Source organism: Hippocampus zosterae, chromosome 16, assembly GCF_025434085.1.
Source record: "Hippocampus zosterae strain Florida chromosome 16, ASM2543408v3, whole genome shotgun sequence".
NCBI lineage: Eukaryota > Metazoa > Chordata > Actinopteri > Syngnathiformes > Syngnathidae > Hippocampus > Hippocampus zosterae.
In genome coordinates, this window is record NC_067466.1 from 2,739,976 (window position 1) to 2,759,072 (window position 19,097).

Below are 19,097 nucleotides of genomic sequence, written 5' to 3' on the forward strand. Positions count from 1 at the left end.
TTGATGCCTGCCTAAAAAAAGCACTTATCTTAAATCATATGACCATCTTTACTATGACAAAGAGTTAAGAATCTTCCGTAGTTTCTCTTCTGTCACTGTGGCTCAATACATAAGCATCAATTTCCAATCCTTTTCACGCGATAACTGTCCATTTTAAGAGAGAGGTGCTCTATATATAAAACCTGACCGAGTTAAATCATTTCTGTGATCTGTGATCCGTTTCAATCTCTCACTGTTTGCCTGCTTCCACGGGACACAGTTCCGTCCAATACTGTTGCAATTCTGAGGCTGAAGATGAGAACGGATCCCGAAAGAACCCTACCTTTTGGAATGAGATACAGCGACAATCAAAGCATCGGGTTTTTGTTTTTCTCCCCCCCATATTTAACCCAAGCAAACCAAGCAAAGCATGCACGCAGGGAGAACAAAGGTTATAAATGAAATTATTTGTTAGCGTTATCATCAGAAAAGGAGGGCTGAGTCAGTCTATTTAAAACTCATTCAGTACGAGCCAATTCAGGACCAAGTCTGAAAAGACGTTTAAAAACGTCTTTGGGAGTGAATGAGTTAAAACAGAGAAACAATGCAGCCGAAATAGTTTCTGAAGGCAATGAAGTTATATACCCACTTCATTCATCTCAATGCACATCATGGAAGAAACTTGCCATCTGAATAAATCAACTCATTTCCAGTCTATGTGAGAGCATATTATAGCGGTATAGAACACAACAACAAAATTAACAGGCAGATTTGCCCCATTGTCTGACATAGGAGCTGTCACGTTAATCTGCAGACCGACAGCATGCCGCCATGGTACTTGAGAATGCACTTTTAAATCTGATTATAATCTTTGGTCGACATATTCAGCCCATGGCCATCATAAATGTTGCTTCCTCGGACAAAGGTAGCAAACAGACTGTACAACAAACCGTACCGTCTAGGTTGTGGTCTACGTATGTGTCATTCAAACACATCACCTTGTCAAATGCATTGACAGTAAGTTTGAACTGAATAGTACCGGTAGTTTGCTTAAATGAAAACATTTCCATCTTGCATCTGTTCTTTTTCTACTCCTTCTTTCTGCTTTTCTCTAACTCTAGTGTGCTTTTTCCAGACTTGTTGGCGTAAGCAGTTATTAAATGTCATGTAGTATTTCTATATTTCAGTGTAAACTTATTTTACAGCGACCTCCTGATATAGTCCAGAAGATTCCATCATTTTGGAGCTGTTAAGAAGGTAAAGAGCATTGCCAGTAATAACATCTTCCAAAAACAGATCAATGGAAATGACATTTTCGACTCAGCTCTAAATAGCTGAAAAATTGAAATGACATATCTGGCGAAGATAAGCACTTCAGTACTAACCTACACCAACATCTGATAACATCACATGACCGTATTTTAAAAGAAATATTCCAGTAAGACAGCCAGCCAGAGTTGGTTAGCTGATAAGAAAGCATAGGCTTGGTGTGCTGTCTAAGGAATGTGAATTGTGACACCGAACAAAAACGGGTGAATGAATGGTGTAATTTTCTGATTTCGTTACAATCTGAACTATTCATAGCAGCCCCATTAAATGATGTATTTATCTGCTGTAATTTAGGTAGTATTGAGAGTTTTTGTGTAAAAGACAATTACATAAACTGTTTGTGATATTTCCCGGAACTGAAGTTTCCATCATGTTATTCTTTTGCATTGGGTCTTTTTCTTTTTTTCTTTTTATTTTATTTCTGCCACTGCCTATTCATATTAGCCAATTGTACTGAAGATGTGAACATTCAGGCAGAAAAGAACAATTAATAAAATATCACTTGGAAAAAGTCAGACAACGAGTAAGCCCATTCGCCCGTGCACAGCACCCCTGGATGTTTTGGCCAGCATAAATTACAGCTCCATCTTCTGTGTGTTCGCCACTTACAAGCTGAACGAGACACAATTACAATAAATGAGCTACAGTGGGAAATATGCAAACGGAATGGTTTTCATCTTTGGAAGCAATTACTCCTCTTCATGTCGAGCTTTGTAGTCTACCAGACCTCACCAGTCAGCATTAAGTATGCTAAAAGAGTGACGTTGAATTACAATAATGACACTTTTTTTTTTCTTCCTGAAAAACAATCTTTCTCATTCTCATTATGCTGCTGCTTAGAAATAGTAAAAACCCACCTCAGAACCACACCTAAGTCACACTTATTGTACATTGAGTGAAATAAACTCCCTGTCTAAATACTAGGGATAAATGCTAAAAGTACAAATAATACGTCCAATAAAGAAGATTAACAAGGACAAATGACAAAGGGAAAGTGACTCTTGAGTAGTTGTCTATGTGGTGTGGATTTTTTATGTGACAGCAGCTTATGAAACTGAGAAGTTTGCGAAAGGTGGCCAGAGCAATGAAACACCAGTTGGTGGGTTCTGGAGGAGAAGCCTCGGGCTTGGGCTCGCTGCCTGTCTGGCTGGATGGATCGACTGCCAATTCGCTGGTGGCGGGAGCAGCGGCGGGACCTGCGTCAGGTTCCTTGCGTCTCTTGGCCCTGTCACAGGGGCTGGAGATGGTGGTGACGATGCCGTTTATTTCGTCATCAAAGTTATGCAATTGGTGGCCATACTGTAGCAAAGTAAATGAGAATGTTAGCTGCGCTTGAAACAACAATAACACATATCATTGTTGATAACATTATCTTATTGATTAAGTGACGGGCTGACTAACTAACGACTGGTGTACTTTAATGGGAAATACTCTAGATATACAGTACTACAATATATTTTATGTTGCCCCACTACAATCTCAACACAGCATTCTTATTAATATTGCATTTGTAGGATGTGAATTAAGCATTAAAATCCACCCTCTTTTATCCATCTCAGGAGCGGCCATTTTGTCATTCGACTGAAAATGACATCACCGTTGCTCAAATGACCAAACCCAGAAAAGTGTGAGCCACAGTTGGTCGTTAATTGATCCCTGATCAACTCTGATGTGATTTTAAGTCAATGCCCGCCCCCTGAGATGGATAAAAACAGGTGCATTTCATAGCTTAATTCGTATTACACAGATCCAATATTAATCAGAATGCCGTGTTTATTCGAGTGGAGGCGCATAGAACAATATTAAAATAAAGAATATTTTTGCCTCGCTTCCTTTTAGGATTTGGTTTGTGAGTAAATAGATACAGTACCTAAAAATGAAAAAAAAAACCAACGCTCAAGCACAGTATCGAAAAACATCTTAATGATCGGTGAACAAAGAGCAACGACCACAACAATGGAAACAGAATAATAACAGGAGTGTCTCACCACCAGCATATGCGGGTCGCTGTAAGTGAGGGTGCAGAAATGAGCCACAGCATACTCAATGAGGGCTCCAAAAATAAAGCTGAAGCAGATTCCTAAGTACACATCAATCGCCTTGATGAAACAGTTGGCATTCGGAAGCGACGTGCGAGCTCCCATCATCAGAGTGGTCATGGTCAGTACTGTGGTCACTCCTGCCATGGAACACATACACGGACAAATGACAAAGGGAACACATTCTTTAATAAACAAGGTAAGCTAGAAACATTGTGGAAGGACGAGCCCCGCATTCCAAGCATGTGTGCAATGTCTTGAGCCAGAAGCCTGAATTCCCGTTCCCTTGAGATCAAGATTTTTTTCGAAATACAATGGCAGTGGACCAGTACAATGGAGGTGGATTACTTGAGCCCACAGGATCTTTTATTTTAAAAATGATCAATCTAGCTTGTCTCTGTGTCACTTGAACATGTTTGCCTCTTTGCCACAATGTCTTTGCCTGGTAAATTAAATCCATGATCTAAGCTTCCTTAAAATGAAGAAAATAATGAAGAAACAAATGTTTCTGGACAACTTTGAAAAAAGGACAATGTCAGAAAAAGAGACAGTAAAACACTGTTACTCCCAACCACTGGTCGTTCTAGACAATTTTGCCTCGGGTGGTGAGGGGGGAGCAGAAGGTTCAGTTAGGAGGGCGGATATTATAACATGCACACACGCACACACGCACACACACACACACACACACACACACACACAAAAACAACAAAATCTCATATTGTTAAATTGTCCCCCGCCCACAGTCTACACACTCCGCCAACACTTCCTCACCTCGCAATTGCCAGTTCCGTGTTGATATATTTTCCACTTCATTCTTGCTTTCACTGATGAAAAATCAAATAGAACAACAATCAATCCTTCTGACTTGACATCAGTCAGATCATGTCACAGGTGACCAGTGTTGCTTGACTTGTCTTGTGCTTGAATGTTTGCACAGCTTCACATTTGACAGGTTTGCTTTGACTGATAAAATAAATAAATCTATCTATCTATCTATCTATCTATCTATCTATCTATCTATCTATCTATCTATCTATCTATCTATCTATCTATCTATCTATCTATCTATCTGTCTATCTGTCTATCTGTCTATCTATCTATATATATATATATATTATATATATATATTATATATGTATATTATATATATATACACATATGTCAAACGATTACAATATTTAATCTAATTAAAAATGCAACTGTCATAATTAACTCGAATGAACTAAAAAATTAATCGTGATTACTTACACATTTTTTATCGTTCCTGAATTTCCTTTTACATTTTTGTCCTATTTTCCCCCCCATTTTAATGCTCTCATCAACATGGAATCATGAATCAGTTTTCTACGTGCCAAATGCAAATATTTACTGAAATAACAATTTCGATTTTCAATTTTACATGAACATTTTTCACTTTGTGCAGTTATTCACACAATCTCTCACACAATATTACTGTCCATCAATAACGGTGAAAAAAATATTTTGTCACACAACAGCTGTTTTAACAGCTTTTTTAATGAAATCAAAACAGAGCAATATAATATTATAAAGTGCACATCTAAGGCACACTAGTACTCAGCCTAAAGTGTATTTAAACCATGGTTGCATACTTCATTTTTCTCAAGTTTGCTTTCAACACAGCAGTCTGTTTCTTGTTTGTTGAAGAATAACAAGACACCGGACACTAGTGTTCATTATGTGCCGCTGTATTGGAAACTGCCGGCCATACAAACAAGCACACGCACTTCCCCCGTGCTGCAAGGGCAAACCATTCTGAAAGGGGGTGGGAGATTTCACTCCCCTTAGCACAGTCAGGCTATGTTGATTGTGTTGGTCCTTCTTGCGCGGAAGTCTCTCTACGGTTTTGTGTAGACCTCATTTCGAATGACTACACTTGGTTCGATGACAACACTGGAGACATTTTACTTTCGCTAGGTCGCTACCACTGCAGCGCACTGTCACTGTGAGACGAACACAGAGAAGCTCCACCCGCTCTATTTATATGGACACAGAACACTTTAACCTTCCACACAAAATAGTTCCAAACAACTAACAATCGCGTTAGTGGCATACATCGTATACCTGTACGATACAGAGAGAGAGAGAGAAGAACAGATAACTTTGGTCTTGTCAGTGGAGCAATATGGCAACTTTTTAAAAGTAAACTTTCCATTCATAAACTCTTTAAGTATCCGTTTTCGGTGTCTCGCACTGCCGTGGCTGGCAAAACGGACATGGGCGTGGACTTCTGCAGCGCGCTTGTTGTTTTGTTTCTGGTGTATTTATAGAGCAACGTAACATCCGCTTGTGACGTGTGCCGCGTTAATCTCGCGAGAAAAATTTTAATCCCGTTAAAATTCATTTAAATTAATGCCAATAAAAACGCGCTAAACTGACAGCTCTAATATATATATATATATATATATATATATATATATATATATATATATATATATATATATATATAGCTGGATAGCTCAGTTGGTAAGGCATCGGTTTGGCATACGGGAGACGGTGGTTCGAATCCCGCTTGGGGCAAAAATGAGCACATAACACCATCCAGTGTGGGTCCTTGGGCAAGATCCTTCACGCTAAAGCCTACCTCATACAATGATGAGAGACAATAAAACGAATGACATGCCGGCTCAGACGTCGCCCGGCCAAACAAGGTCTGCGTCAGGTGCTGGGGGACCAGAGCACCTTGATGAAAAATGGGCTACTGGAACAAAGCGGAGATGGGCGAGATGCGATAACATGGCTCTGTTGGAATGCTACTACTCAAGCAACCCTAGTCAGTGGGGTTAAATGCAGAGAATGTGGGCTAAATGGTTACTTCGAAACCCACAGTCACGGTTGACCAAGAAACAACTAGTAGCTCAGTGTTCCAACATCCACAAACGGCAACTGCTGTCACAACTTGAGATTGATGAGGTACAACGCAGGTTCCATGGTGAAGGGCCCCAGGCTTTCAGATCAGAGGAGGAGGTCATACAAGAGATTGGGAGGCAAGCCCCAATGAATGCAGATGATGAGATTGGGTGGCCAGCCCCAATGAATGAAATGCTGAGCGAGGCAGCAACTGACCTGAAAGCGAAGATCATGGCGAGAATGAAAGCTGGGCAACCTAGAAACCGATTACAACGACTATGTGAAGTACCATCTGAAAGTCTCATAGAAAGTGTGAATGCAGCACTGAGGGCGATCCCTACCGTAACGATCACAGAAACCAATGAGCTGATATACGCTTCAGCATCAGTGATCCTGGAGACTCTGGGCTATAAGAGCAACCATGAGATACGTTACCCACCATGGAAAAGACGGTTGGAGGCTAAGATCAAGGCGGCCCGGAAAGATGTGAGTCAATTGACGGAGGCCCAGAGAGGTGTGATGAAAAGGCCGATTCCCGAGAAGTACATCCAGATGACCATACCTGAAGCACTCGAAACTGCCAAACAAAGGCTCCAAGCCTTGTCCAGTCGCCTAAAGCGGTACACAAAAGAGAATGAAGCCAGACGAATAAACAGGCTGTTCGCAACACAACCTGCGAAAGTGTACGCTCAGTGGCAGGGTCCTAACAACAGAGCTGACCCACCAAGACTGGAAACTGAAAGGTACTGGAAAGGCATATGGGAGAAGGAGGTTGCACATAACAGCAGTGCACAATGGCTGGTGACCCTGAGAGAGGAGCACAGCAACCTGCCTGAACAGAACCCAGTTACCATAACAGTGGCAGACATACAGGAACGAGTCTCAGATATGAAGAACTGGACAGCACCAGGCCCGGACATGGTCCACACCTACTGGCTAAAGAAACTCACAGCACTCCATGAGCGCCTAGCAGTACAAATGAACCAGCTGCTGAGTGATGGGACTCACCCAGAATGGCTAACCGAAGGGCGAAAAATCCTGATCATGAAGGATCCCTCGAAGGGTGCAGCCCCATCCAACTATCGGCCAATAACCTGTCTCTCCACAACATGGAAGCTCATGTCAGGAATCATCGCGGCTAAGATAAGTGGACACGTGGATCAATACATGAGCGAAGCGCAGAAGGGCATTGGTAGAGATACCAGAGGAGCCAAACATCAGCTCCTGGTTGACAGAACAGTCGCACAAGACTGCAGGTCCCGACGTACCAACCTGTGCACAGCCTGGATTGATTACAAGAAAGCCTATGACTCGATGCCACATACATGGATCACTGAATGCTTGGAGTTGTATAAGGTGAACAGGACCCTAAGAGCCTTCGTTGCGAACTCGATGAGAATGTGGAAAACCACACTTGAAGCCAATGGCAAGCCACTTACCCAAGTGTCCATCAAATGTGGCATATACCAAGGTGATGCACTCTCCCCACTGCTGTTCTGCATAGGACTGAACCCCCTAAGCCAAGTAATCACCAAGACAGGCTATGGATACCGCCTCAGAAATGGAGCTACAATCAGTCACCTCCTCTACATGGATGACATAAAGCTGTATGCTAAGAGCGAAAGGGACATAGATTCACTGATCCACACAACCAGGATCTACAGCAGCGACATCGGGATGTCATTCGGGCTTGAGAAATGTAGTCGGATGGTGACTAAGAGAGGAAAGGTAGTCTGCACTGATGGGGTCTCACTCCCTAAAGGAACAATAGCAGACATTGAGGACAGCTACAAGTACCTTGGTATACCACAAGCCAATGGCAACCTCGAACTGGCAACAAGGAAAGCGGCTACGGCCAAATACTTCCAGCGAGTGAGGCAAGTCCTAAGAAGCCAGCTCAATGGCAAGAATAAGACCCGGGCAATAAACAGCTATGCCCTGCCAGTGATCAGATACCATGCAGGAATAATAAGGTGGCCAAAGGAAGAGATTCAGACCACGGACGTTAAGACCCGAAAGCTCCTAACCATGCATGGAGGGTTCCATCCCAAATCCAGCACCCTGAGACTGTACGCAAGCCGAAAGGAAGGAGGCCGGGGACTAGTGAGTGTGAGAGCCACTGTCCAGGATGAAACATCCAAGCTCCATGAATACATCAAGGAGAAGGCTCCAACGGATGACGTACTCAGAGAATGTTTCAGACAATGGGGAACAGAAGATGAGGCGCTGGAAGAGGGACCATCATGGGAGGACAAGCCCCTACACGGGATGTACCACCGGACCATAACTGAAGTGGCTGATCTCAAGAAGTCCTATCAGTGGCTAGAGAGGGCTGGCCTGAAGGACAGCACAGAGGCGCTCATCCTGGCTGCTCAGGAACAGGCCTTGAGCACCAGAGCCATCGAGGCCCAGATATACCACACCAGACAAGACCCAAGGTGTAGGTTGTGCAAAGAGGCACCTGAGACGATCCAACACATAACTGCAGGGTGTAAGATGCTGGCAGGGAAAGCCTACATGGAACGCCATAACCAGGTGGCTGGCATAGTCTACCGAAACATCTGTGCGGAGTATGGACTGGAAACCCCAAGGTCAAAATGGGAAACACCTCCGAAGGTGGTGGAGAATGACAGAGCGAAGATCCTGTGGGACTTCCAGATCCAGACTGACAAGATGGTAATGGCGAACCAACCAGATATCGTGATCATAGATAAAGGGCAGAGGAAAGCCGTTGTAGTGGATGTAGCTGTCCCTAGTGATGGAAACATCAGGAAGAAGGAACATGAGAAACTCGAGAAATACCAAGGGCTCAGAGAAGAGCTGGAGAGAGCCTGGAAGGTAAAGGTGACAGTCGTGCCTGTGGTGGTCGGAGCACTCGGGGCAGTGACCCCCAAACTAGATGAGTGGTTGCAACAGATCCCAGGAACAACATCGGACATCTCAGTCCAGAAATGTGCAGTGCTGGGAACAGCAACGATACTGCGCAGAACCCTCAAGCTTCCTGGCCTCTGGTAGAGGACCCGAGCTGAATGAGGGACGGACACCACCCGAGGGGTGAGATGAGGATTTTTATATATATATATATATATATATATATATATATATATATAAATGGATTTCTCGAAATATGTGGTGCATTTGGGCAATCATGAACATCACGGTCCGAATCTTGTTGCACTTCAAACAAACAGACTGAGAGCTCTTGGCAAGGATGTGGTCTAAAAGATGTGCATGACAACGACCAGAGTGGTGTCACGATGTCCGGAAGGTTCCAGATAGAATTGGACTCTACAAATATAAACTCAGATGAAGATTGCAACAAAAAAATATTTATTTACAGAAAAATGGGGCGATGCAGAAAGGTCAAAATCATGACGTTGGTCGACAAAACAGGATAAAACACACACACACACGCACGCACACACACACACACACACACACACACACACACACACACACACACACACACACACACACACACACGCACACACACACACACACACACACACACACACACACACACACTTCTAATTCAGGTTTCATTTTCTGCTTTCCATGGCATATTTTATGCATGTCATGTGATGTTGAGCAGTAAACCAGTCTGTGTAGGCTATGCAATAACAATTTTCACAGAGGGATCTCGCAATTATTTTGCTAGTCAATTAGTCACTGATAATATCTGTAATAAGTTGACAAATCAGATGAGATGTAAACTGCAGCATATCGCACCAGCTGCCGTTACATAACCATCATTTGCTGAGAGCCCGAATTCTTTTCGGTATCCATCCCTCCATTATCTGAAATACTTATCCTCACGAGGTAGCTATCTTCGGGCAGTTGGTGGTGTACACCCTGAACTTGTTGACAGACAATCGCAAGGCTCACAGAAACAACCACCGATTTATACTCATAAACAGACAGAGTGTTCCATTAACCTACCACACATGTCTTCGGGATGTCAGGGAAAACAAGAGCAACCAGAGAAAATCCACGCTGGCACAGGAAGAACATGCAAACTCCACACTGGAAGGCCAGAGCTTGGAATCAAACCCTGGACCTCTGTGCTGGGAGGTGGACATGCTAACCGGTTGAGCACCTTAATGCCATTCTTTAAGGTACCGGTATGTACAAACTAAAAATTAAGATGATACGACATTCAACTTAAATAAAACTTTGGATCATGGACCAGGATTCCTGAAATGTTGGTGCTATTTAAAATCAAAGGTGATACTGTGGCCTGAAAACATTTTTAGGGATAACGGTTTAGTGAATTATAACATGGAGCCAAAACTACTGTATACACTATGCACATTTGTCCTTTGAATATTATGAAATTAATGATAAATACATCAATAAAATCTTGCAAACATAGTTCACTCTTCTCAGGTATCAAGCATTTTTTTTACATGTGTAAGACAGTGAAATCATGAGTAAAACGTGCAATAAGCATGTGCTAAGGAAAATTAAAATAATCATATGTACTGGTTTTTATTTTGTGTTTTACGTGACCTTAATTCATTCAAAACATTTTGCTTTGCTTCATAGGATGTATAATTTAAAGGCATCGCTAGACTCGCAAAGCATCACGGGGCCTTCTTTCCTCACCCCCAGCGCATCTGCAAATGTGTTTACCAAAAGCAGACGAGATTTTAGCTGAGCTAAAAGGAGGTTTATTGTGCAGGACAGGTCATGCGATGTGATTTTATTGATTTGATTGAGGCGCAGGCAGACAAATGCGTCTGCGACGGATTTCATTCATAAATATGAGACCAGCGTGGGACAATCTCTCTGAATCTTATAGAAATCAATTCATTGAATGAATTACAAATATTAGCATCTTCAAAATATTTCCACACTGTCAAGCACGGCGTACTCGGGTGTATGCTGACTGCCTTGATTTTAAGGAAAATGAGGAATGCCTTCACGATTGGCCGAGAACAGGCTCATTTCACAACGACATGCTACAGCACAAAAGCACTATGTTGCTCCCAATTCGAGCAAGATGCCAAAAGAAAGAAAAGTCCACCCATGTGCAGTTTGAATCTGCTTTGTGCTAGACTTGCACTGTGAATGAAAATAGGACCCTTGGTTTTATGTAATTGTTCTAAATTGTTTGCATTGTGTAAAATGAAATGTGTTGTTGTGATGCTGTACATAATTCTAAGACATGGTTACATGCTTCTCTGCTTATAATTGAAAAATGGTGTACTTTCCTCATGTGTTGTATTGTTATGCATAATATATAATATGCTTGGCATATTGTGTTTTTACACATTCATTACTTCTGACTGGTACATACCTATACAAATTCGTGCTGGAACAGAGGACAGCGAAATCCAGAAGGAGACCCAAGAAAGAACCACCAATAGGCTTGATGGGACATATGTCTCCAGGATGAAGTACAGAATGCTCCTCTTCAGCTCAAAGTGGAAGACCAGCTTGGGGTAGTGACCTTTTAGACAAAAGGCAGCAAGCATGCCAATCTCCTTAGCAAATACATTGAATATAACAATTGAGTACCTCTGGGCGAGCAGCAGCTTCATCTTTATGAAGGGCTTATGTGTTTGTTATTTATTAGGGTGTTTACATGGAAAACACATCTCTACTTACAACATTTTCTAGTTAAAACATTTCTTCCAGAACCAATTTTGTAAGAGGTACCATATATATACATATATACTAGCTGGTTCGCCACCCTCCGGGCGGCTCATCAGCTAGTTCCTTCGGAGGGCTGGTAAGGTGGGCCTTCGGCCCACAAAAGTGTTGTTGCTTGGTTCAACTTTTTGTTCATCTCGCGCAGCGGTGCGGTGAAGTAGGTACGTTTTGAAAAGGGACAGACGGAAGGACAGACCGCGTGCGGGACGACGCGCAATATATATATATATATATATATTTATATATATAATGATAATTAAGTAGTCCCAGGGACTTGCTGATCAGAAAAGTATGAGTCCCGTTATGCATTTAGAGAGTCCCAAATTTCGAATTCTGAAATGGTCTACTTATTCAATTGCATATGATAATAACAGAAGCAACAACAATATACATCGATAATAGGTTTATTCCTTATAAACAAACAAGCTGGTGTGCCGCCCTCTGGGCGGCGCATCAGCTAGTTCCTGCGGAAGGCTGGTAAGGTGGGCCTTCGGCCCACAAAAGTGTTGTTGCTTGGTTCAACTTTTTGTTCATCTTCATTGCTTATCGCGAAAATAAAGAGATGTTTAGCTCTACTAAATAACTAACAATTTTATTGCAATGCTTGTGGGTAGACAACATTTTTTCGCTAAGATGCCCGCGCGATCGTAGTGAGCCACTGCCTTCGCTCGTAAGCCTCAAAATGATCTTACTAGTGAACTAGTGGGCGTTTTGTGGCTTACATCTTCACTAGTAAGCCTCAAAATGATCTTACCAGTGAACTAGTGGGCATTTTGCGGCTTACATGTCAACTAGTAAGCCTCAAAATGATCTTACTAGTGAACGAGTGGGCGTCACAATGACCTTACTTGTGAACTAGTGAGCGTTTTGTGGCTTACATGTTCACTAGTAAGCATCAAAATGATCTTACTAGTGAACTAGTGGGCGTTTTGTGGCTTACATGTTCACGAGTAAGCGTCAAAATGATCTTACTAGTGAACTAGTGGGCGTTTTGCGGCTTGCATGTCAACTAGTAAGCGTCAAAATGATCTTACTAGTGAACTAGTGGGCGTTTTGTGGCTTACATCTTCACTAGTAAGCCTCAAAATGATCTTACTAGAGAACTAGTGGGCATTTTGTGGCTTACATGTCAACTAGTAAACCTCAAAATGATCTTACTAGTGAACTCGTGGGCACATTTATGGCCTTACATGTTCACTAGTAAGCCTCAAAATGATCTTACCAGTGAACTAGTGGGCATTTTGCGGCTTACATGTCAACTAGTAAGCCTCAAAATGATCTTACTAGTGAACTAATGGGGGTTTTCCGGCTTACATGTCAACTAGTAAGCCTCAGAATGATCTTACGAGTGAGCTAGTGGGCGTTTTGCAGCTTACATGTTCACTAGTAAGCGTCACAATGACCTTACTTGTGAACTAGTGAGCGTTTTGTGGCTTACATGTTCACTAGTAAGCGTCAAAATGATCTTAATAGTGAACTAGTGGGCGTTTTGTGGCTTACATCTTCACTAGTAAGCCTCAAAATGATCTTACTAGAGAACTAGTGGGCATTTTGTGGCTTACATGTCAACTAGTAAGCCTCAAAATGATCTTACTAGTGAACTAGTGGGCACATTTATGGCCTTACATGTTCACTAGTAAGCGTCAAAATGATCTTACTAGTGAACTAGTGGGCACGTTTATGGCCTTAGATGTTCACTAGTAAGCGTGAAAATGATCTTACTAGTGAACTAGTGGGCGTTTTGCGGCTTACATGTCAACTAGTAAGCCTCAAAATGATCTTACGAGTGAGCTAGTGGGCGTTTTGCGGCTTACATGTTCACTAGTAAGCGTCACAATGACCTTACTTGTGAACTAGTGAGCGTTTTGTGGCTTACATGTTCACTAGTAAGCATCAAAATGATCTTACTAGTGAACTAGTGGGCGTTTTGTGGCTTACATGTTCACTAGTAAGCCTCAAAATGATCTTACTAGTGAACTAGTGGGCGTTTTGTGGCTTACATGTCAAATAGCAAGCCTCAAAATGATCTTACTAGTGAACTAATGGGCACATTTATGGCCTTACATGTTCACTAGTAAGCCTCAAAATGATCTTACCAGTGAACTAGTGGGCATTTTGCGGCTTACGTGTCAACTAGTAAGCCTGAAAACGATCTTACTAGTGAACTAGTGGCTTCTTTTGTGGCTTACATGTTCACTAGTAAGCGTCACAATGACCTTACTTGTGAACTAGTGAGTGTTTTGTGGCTTACATGTTCACTAGTAGGCGTCAAAATGATCTTACCAGTGAACTAGTGGGCGTTTTGTGGCTTACATCTTCACTAGTAAGCCTCAAAATGATCTTACTAGAGAACTAGTGGGCATTTTGTGGCTTACATGTCAACTAGTAAGCCTCAAAATGATCTTACTAGTGAATTAGTGGGCACATTTATGGCCTTACATGTTCACTAGTAAGCGTCAAAATGATCTTACTAGTGAACTAGTGGGCACATTTATGGCCTTACATGTTCACTAGTAAGCCTCAAAATGATCTTACTAGTGAACTAGTGGGCGTTTTGTGGCTTACATGTTCACGAGTAAGCGTCAAAATGATCTTACTAGTGAACTAGTGGGCGTTTTGCGGCTTGCATGTCACCTAGTAACCGTCAAAATGATCTTACTAGTGAACTAGTGGGCGTTTTGTGGCTTACATCTTCACTAGTAAGCCTCAAAATGATCGTACTAGAGAACTAGTGGGCATTTTGTGGCTTACATGTCAACTAGTAAACCTCAAAATGATCTTACTAGTGAACTCGTGGGCACATTTATGGCCTTACATGTTCACTAGTAAGCGTCAAAATGATCTTACTAGTGAACTACTGGGCACGTTTATGGCCTTAGATGTTCACTAGTAAGCGTGAAAATGATCTTACTAGTGAACTAGTGGGCGTTTTGCGGCTTACATGTCAACTAGTAAGCCTCAGAATGATCTTACGAGTGAGCTAGTGGGCGTTTTGCGGCTTACATGTTCACTAGTAAGCGTCACAATGACCTTACTTGTGAACTAGTGAGCGTTTTGTGGCTTACATGTTCACTAGTAAGCATCAAAATGATATTACTAGTGAACTAGTGGGCGTTTTGTGGCTTACATGTTCACTAGTAAGCCTCAAAATGATCTTACTAGTGAACTAGTGGGCGTTTTGTGGCTTACATGTCAAATAGCAAGCCTCAAAATGATCTTACTAGTGAACTAATGGGCACATTTATTGCCTTACGTGTTCACTAGTAAGCGTCAAAATGATCTTACTAGTAAACTAGTGGGCGTTTTGTGGCTTACATCTTCACTCGTAAGCCTCAAAATGATCTTACTAGTGAACTAGTGGGCGTTTTGTGGCTTACATGTCAACTAGTAAGCCTCAAAATGATCTTACTAGTGAACTAGTGGGCACATTTATGGCCTTACATGTTCACTAGTAAGCCTCAAAATGATCTTACCAGTGAACTAGTGGGCATTTTGCGGCTTACATGTCAACTAGTAAGCCTCAAAATGATCTTACTAGTGAACTAGTGGGCACATTTATGGCCTTACATGTTCACTAGTAAGCGTCAAAATGATCTTACTAGTGAACTAGTGGGCGTTTTGTGGCTTACATGTCAAATAGCAAGCCTCAAAATGATCTTACTAGTGAACTAGTGGGCACATTTATCGCCTTACATGTTCACTAGTAAGCGTCAAAATGATCTTACTAGTGAACTAGTGGGCACGTTTATGGCCTTAGATGTTCACTAGTAAGCGTGAAAATGATCTTACTAGTGAACTAGTGGGCGTTTTGCGGCTTACATGTCAACTAGTAAGCCTAAAATGATCTTACGAGTGAGCTAGTGGGCGTTTTGCGGCTTACATGTCAACTAGTAAGCCTAAAATGATCTTACTAGTGAACTACTGGCTTCTTTTGTGGCTTACATGTTCACTAGTAAGCGTCACAATGACCTTACTTGTGAACTAGTGAGCGTTTTGTGGCTTACATGTTCACTAGTAAGCCTCAAAATGATCTTACGAGTGAGCTAGTGGGCGTTTTGCGGCTTACATGTTCACTACTAAGCGTCACAATGACCTTACTTGTGAACTACTGTGCGTTTTGTGGCTTACATGTTCACTAGTAAGCGTCAAAATAATCTTACTAGTGAACTAGTGGGCGTTTTGTGGCTTACATGTTCACTAGTAAGCCTCAAAACGATCTTACTAGTGAACTAGTGGGCGTTTTGTGGCTTACATGTTCACGAGTAAGCGTCAAGATGATCTTACTAGTGAACTAGTGGGCGTTTTGCGGCTTGCATGTCAACTAGTAAGCCTCAAAATGATCTAACGAGTGAACTAGTGGGCGTTTTGAGGCTTACATGTCAACAAGTAAGCCTCAAAATGATCTTACTAATGAACTAGTGGGCGTTTTGTGGCTTACATGTTCACTAGTAAGCCTCAAAATGATCTTACCAGTGAACTAGTGGGCATTATGCGGCTTACATGTCAACTAGTAAGCCTAAAATGATCTTACGAGTGAGCTAGTGGGCGTTTTGCGGCTTACATGTCAACTAGTAAGCCTAAAATGATCTTACTAGTGAACTAGTGGCTTCTTTTGTGGCTTACATGTTCACTAGTAAGCGTCACAATGACCTTACTTGTGAACTAGTGAGCGTTTTGTGGCTTACATGTTCACTAGTAAGCCTCAAAATGATCTTACGAGTGAGCTAGTGGGCGTTTTGCGGCTTACATGTTCACTACTAAGCGTCACAATGACCTTACTTGTGAACTACTGTGCGTTTTGTGGCTTAAATGTTCACTAGTAAGCGTCAAAATAATCTTACTAGTGAACTAGTGGGCGTTTTGTGGCTTACATGTTCACTAGTAAGCCTCAAAACGATCTTACTAGTGAACTAGTGGGCGTTTTGTGGCTTACATGTTCACGAGTAAGCGTCAAGATGATCTTACTAGTGAACTCGTGGGCGTTTTGCGGCTTGCATGTCAACTAGTAAGCCTCAAAATGATCTAACGAGTGAACTAGTGGGCGTTTTGCGGCTTACATGTCAACAAGTAAGCCTCAAAATGATCTTACTAATGAACTAGTGGGCGTTTTGTGGCTTACATGTTCACTAGTAAGCCTCAAAATGATCTTACCAGTGAACTAGTGGGCATTATGCGGCTTACATGTCAACTAGTAAGCCTCAAAATGATCTTACTAGTGAACTAGTGGGCACATTTATGGCCTTACATGTTCACAAGTAAGCCTCAAAATGATCTTACCAGTGAACTAGTGGGCATTTTGCGGCTTACATGTCAACTAGTAAGCCTCAAAATGATCTTACTAGTGAACTAGTGGGCACATTTATGGCCTTACATGTTCACTAGTAAGCCTCAAAATGATCTTACTAGTGAACTAGTGGCTTCTTTTGTGGCTTACATGTTCACTAGTAAGCGTCACAATGACCTTACTTGTGAACTAGTGAGTGTTTTGTGGCTTACATGTTCACTAGTAGGCGTCAAAATGATCTTACTAGTGAACTAGTGGGCGTTTTGTGGCTTACATCTTCACTAGTAAGCCTCAAAATGATCTTACTAGAGAACTAGTGGGCATTTTGTGGCTTACATGTCAACTAGTAAGCCTCAAAATGATCTTACTAGTGGGCACATTTATGGCCTTACATGTTCACTAGTAAGCCTCAAAATGATCTTACTAGTGAACTAGTGGGCGTTTTGTGGCTTACATGTTCACGAGTAAGCGTCAAAATGATCTTACTCGTGAACTAGTGGGCGTTTTGCGGCTTGCATGTCAACTACTAACCGTCAAAATGATCTTACTAGTGAACTAGTGGGCGTTTTGTGGCTTACATCTTCACTAGTAAGCCTCAAAATGATCTTACTAGAGAACTAGTGGGCATTTTGTGGCTTACATGTCAACTAGTAAGCCTCAAAATGATCTTACTAGTGAATTAGTGGGCACATTTATGGCCTTACATGTTCACTAGTAAGCGTCAAAATGATCTTACTAGTGAACTAGTGGGCGTTTTGTGGCTTACATGTTCACGAGTAAGCGTCAAAATGATCTTACTCGTGAACTAGTGGGCGTTTTGCGGCTTGCATGTCAACTACTAACCGTCAAAATGATCTTACTAGTGAACTAGTGGGCGTTTTGTGGCTTACATCTTCACTAGTAAGCCTCAAAATGATCTTACTAGAGAACTAGTGGGCATTTTGTGGCTTACATGTCAACTAGTAAGCCTCAAAATGATCTTACTAGTGAATTAGTGGGCACATTTATGGCCTTACATGTTCACTAGTAAGCGTCAAAATGATCTTACTAGTGAACTAGTGGGCACATTTATGGCCTTACATGTTCACTAGTAAGCCTCAAAATGATCTTACTAGTGAACTAGTGGGCGTTTTGTGGCTTACATGTTCACGAGTAAGCGTCAAAATGATCTTACTCGTGAACTAGTGGGCGTTTTGCGGCTTGCATGTCAACTACTAACCGTCAAAATGATCTTACTAGTGAACTAGTGGGCGTTTTGTGGCTTACATCTTCACTAGTAAGCCTCAAAATGATCTTACTAGAGAACTAGTGGGCATTTTGTGGCTTACATGTCAACTAGTAAACCTCAAAATGATCTTACTAGTGAACTCGTGGGCACATTTATGGCCTTACATGTTCACTAGTAAGCGTCAGAATGATCTTACTAGTGAACTACTGGGCACGTTTATGGCCTTAGATGTTCACTAGTAAGCGTGAAAATGATCTTACTAGTGAACTAGTGGGCGTTTTGCGGCTTACATGTCAACTAGTAAGCCTCAGAATGATCTTACGAGTGAGCTCGTGGGCGTTTTGCGGCTTACATGTTCACTAGTAAGCGTCACAATGACCTTACTTGTGAACTAGTGAGCGTTTTGTGGTTTACATGTTCACTAGTAAGCATCAAAATGATATTACTAGTGAACTAGTGGGCGTTTTGTGGCTTACATGTTCACTAGTAAGCCTCAAAATGATCTTACTAGTGAACTAGTGGGCGTTTTGTGGCTTACATGTCAAATAGCAAGCCTCAAAATGATCTTACTAGTGAACTAATGGGCACATTTATTGCCTTACGTGTTCACTAGTAAGCGTCAAAATGATCTTACTAGTAAACTAGTGGGCGATTTGTGGCTTACATCTTCACTCGTAAGCCTCAAAATGATCTTACTAGTGAACTAGTGGGC

General features: G+C 41.9%; 1 protein-coding gene across 1 annotated transcript; it reads right to left on the minus strand.

The window, feature by feature from the left end:
- Nucleotides 1–693: 693 nt before the first annotated feature.
- On the minus strand, nt 694–11,776 carry LOC127588493 (gamma-aminobutyric acid receptor subunit pi-like). Its single transcript, XM_052047231.1, has 3 exons — nt 11,518–11,776; nt 3,297–3,487; nt 694–2,607 (listed from the first exon to the last, which is right to left on the minus strand). The coding sequence occupies exons 1-3, from the start codon at nt 11,759–11,761 to the stop codon at nt 2,242–2,244; spliced, it is 801 nt and encodes a 266-aa protein (XP_051903191.1). The 5' UTR covers nt 11,762–11,776; the 3' UTR covers nt 694–2,241.
- Nucleotides 11,777–19,097: the final 7,321 nt, after the last annotated feature.

What these genes read in the sequence shown, in the direction of transcription:
- LOC127588493 (XM_052047231.1), bottom strand. Translation starts at nt 11,761, where the DNA reads ATGAAGCTGCTGCTCGCCCAGAGGTACTCAATTGTTATATTCAATGTA. An exon ending in TCCAGCACGAATTTGTATAG is followed by an intron (nt 3,488 to 11,517) that starts GTATGTACCAGT and finishes GTTCCATGGCAG; the next exon opens with GAGTGACCACAGTACTGACC. An exon ending in GCGACCCGCATATGCTGGTG is followed by an intron (nt 2,608 to 3,296) that starts GTGAGACACTCC and finishes ACTTTGCTACAG; the next exon opens with TATGGCCACCAATTGCATAA.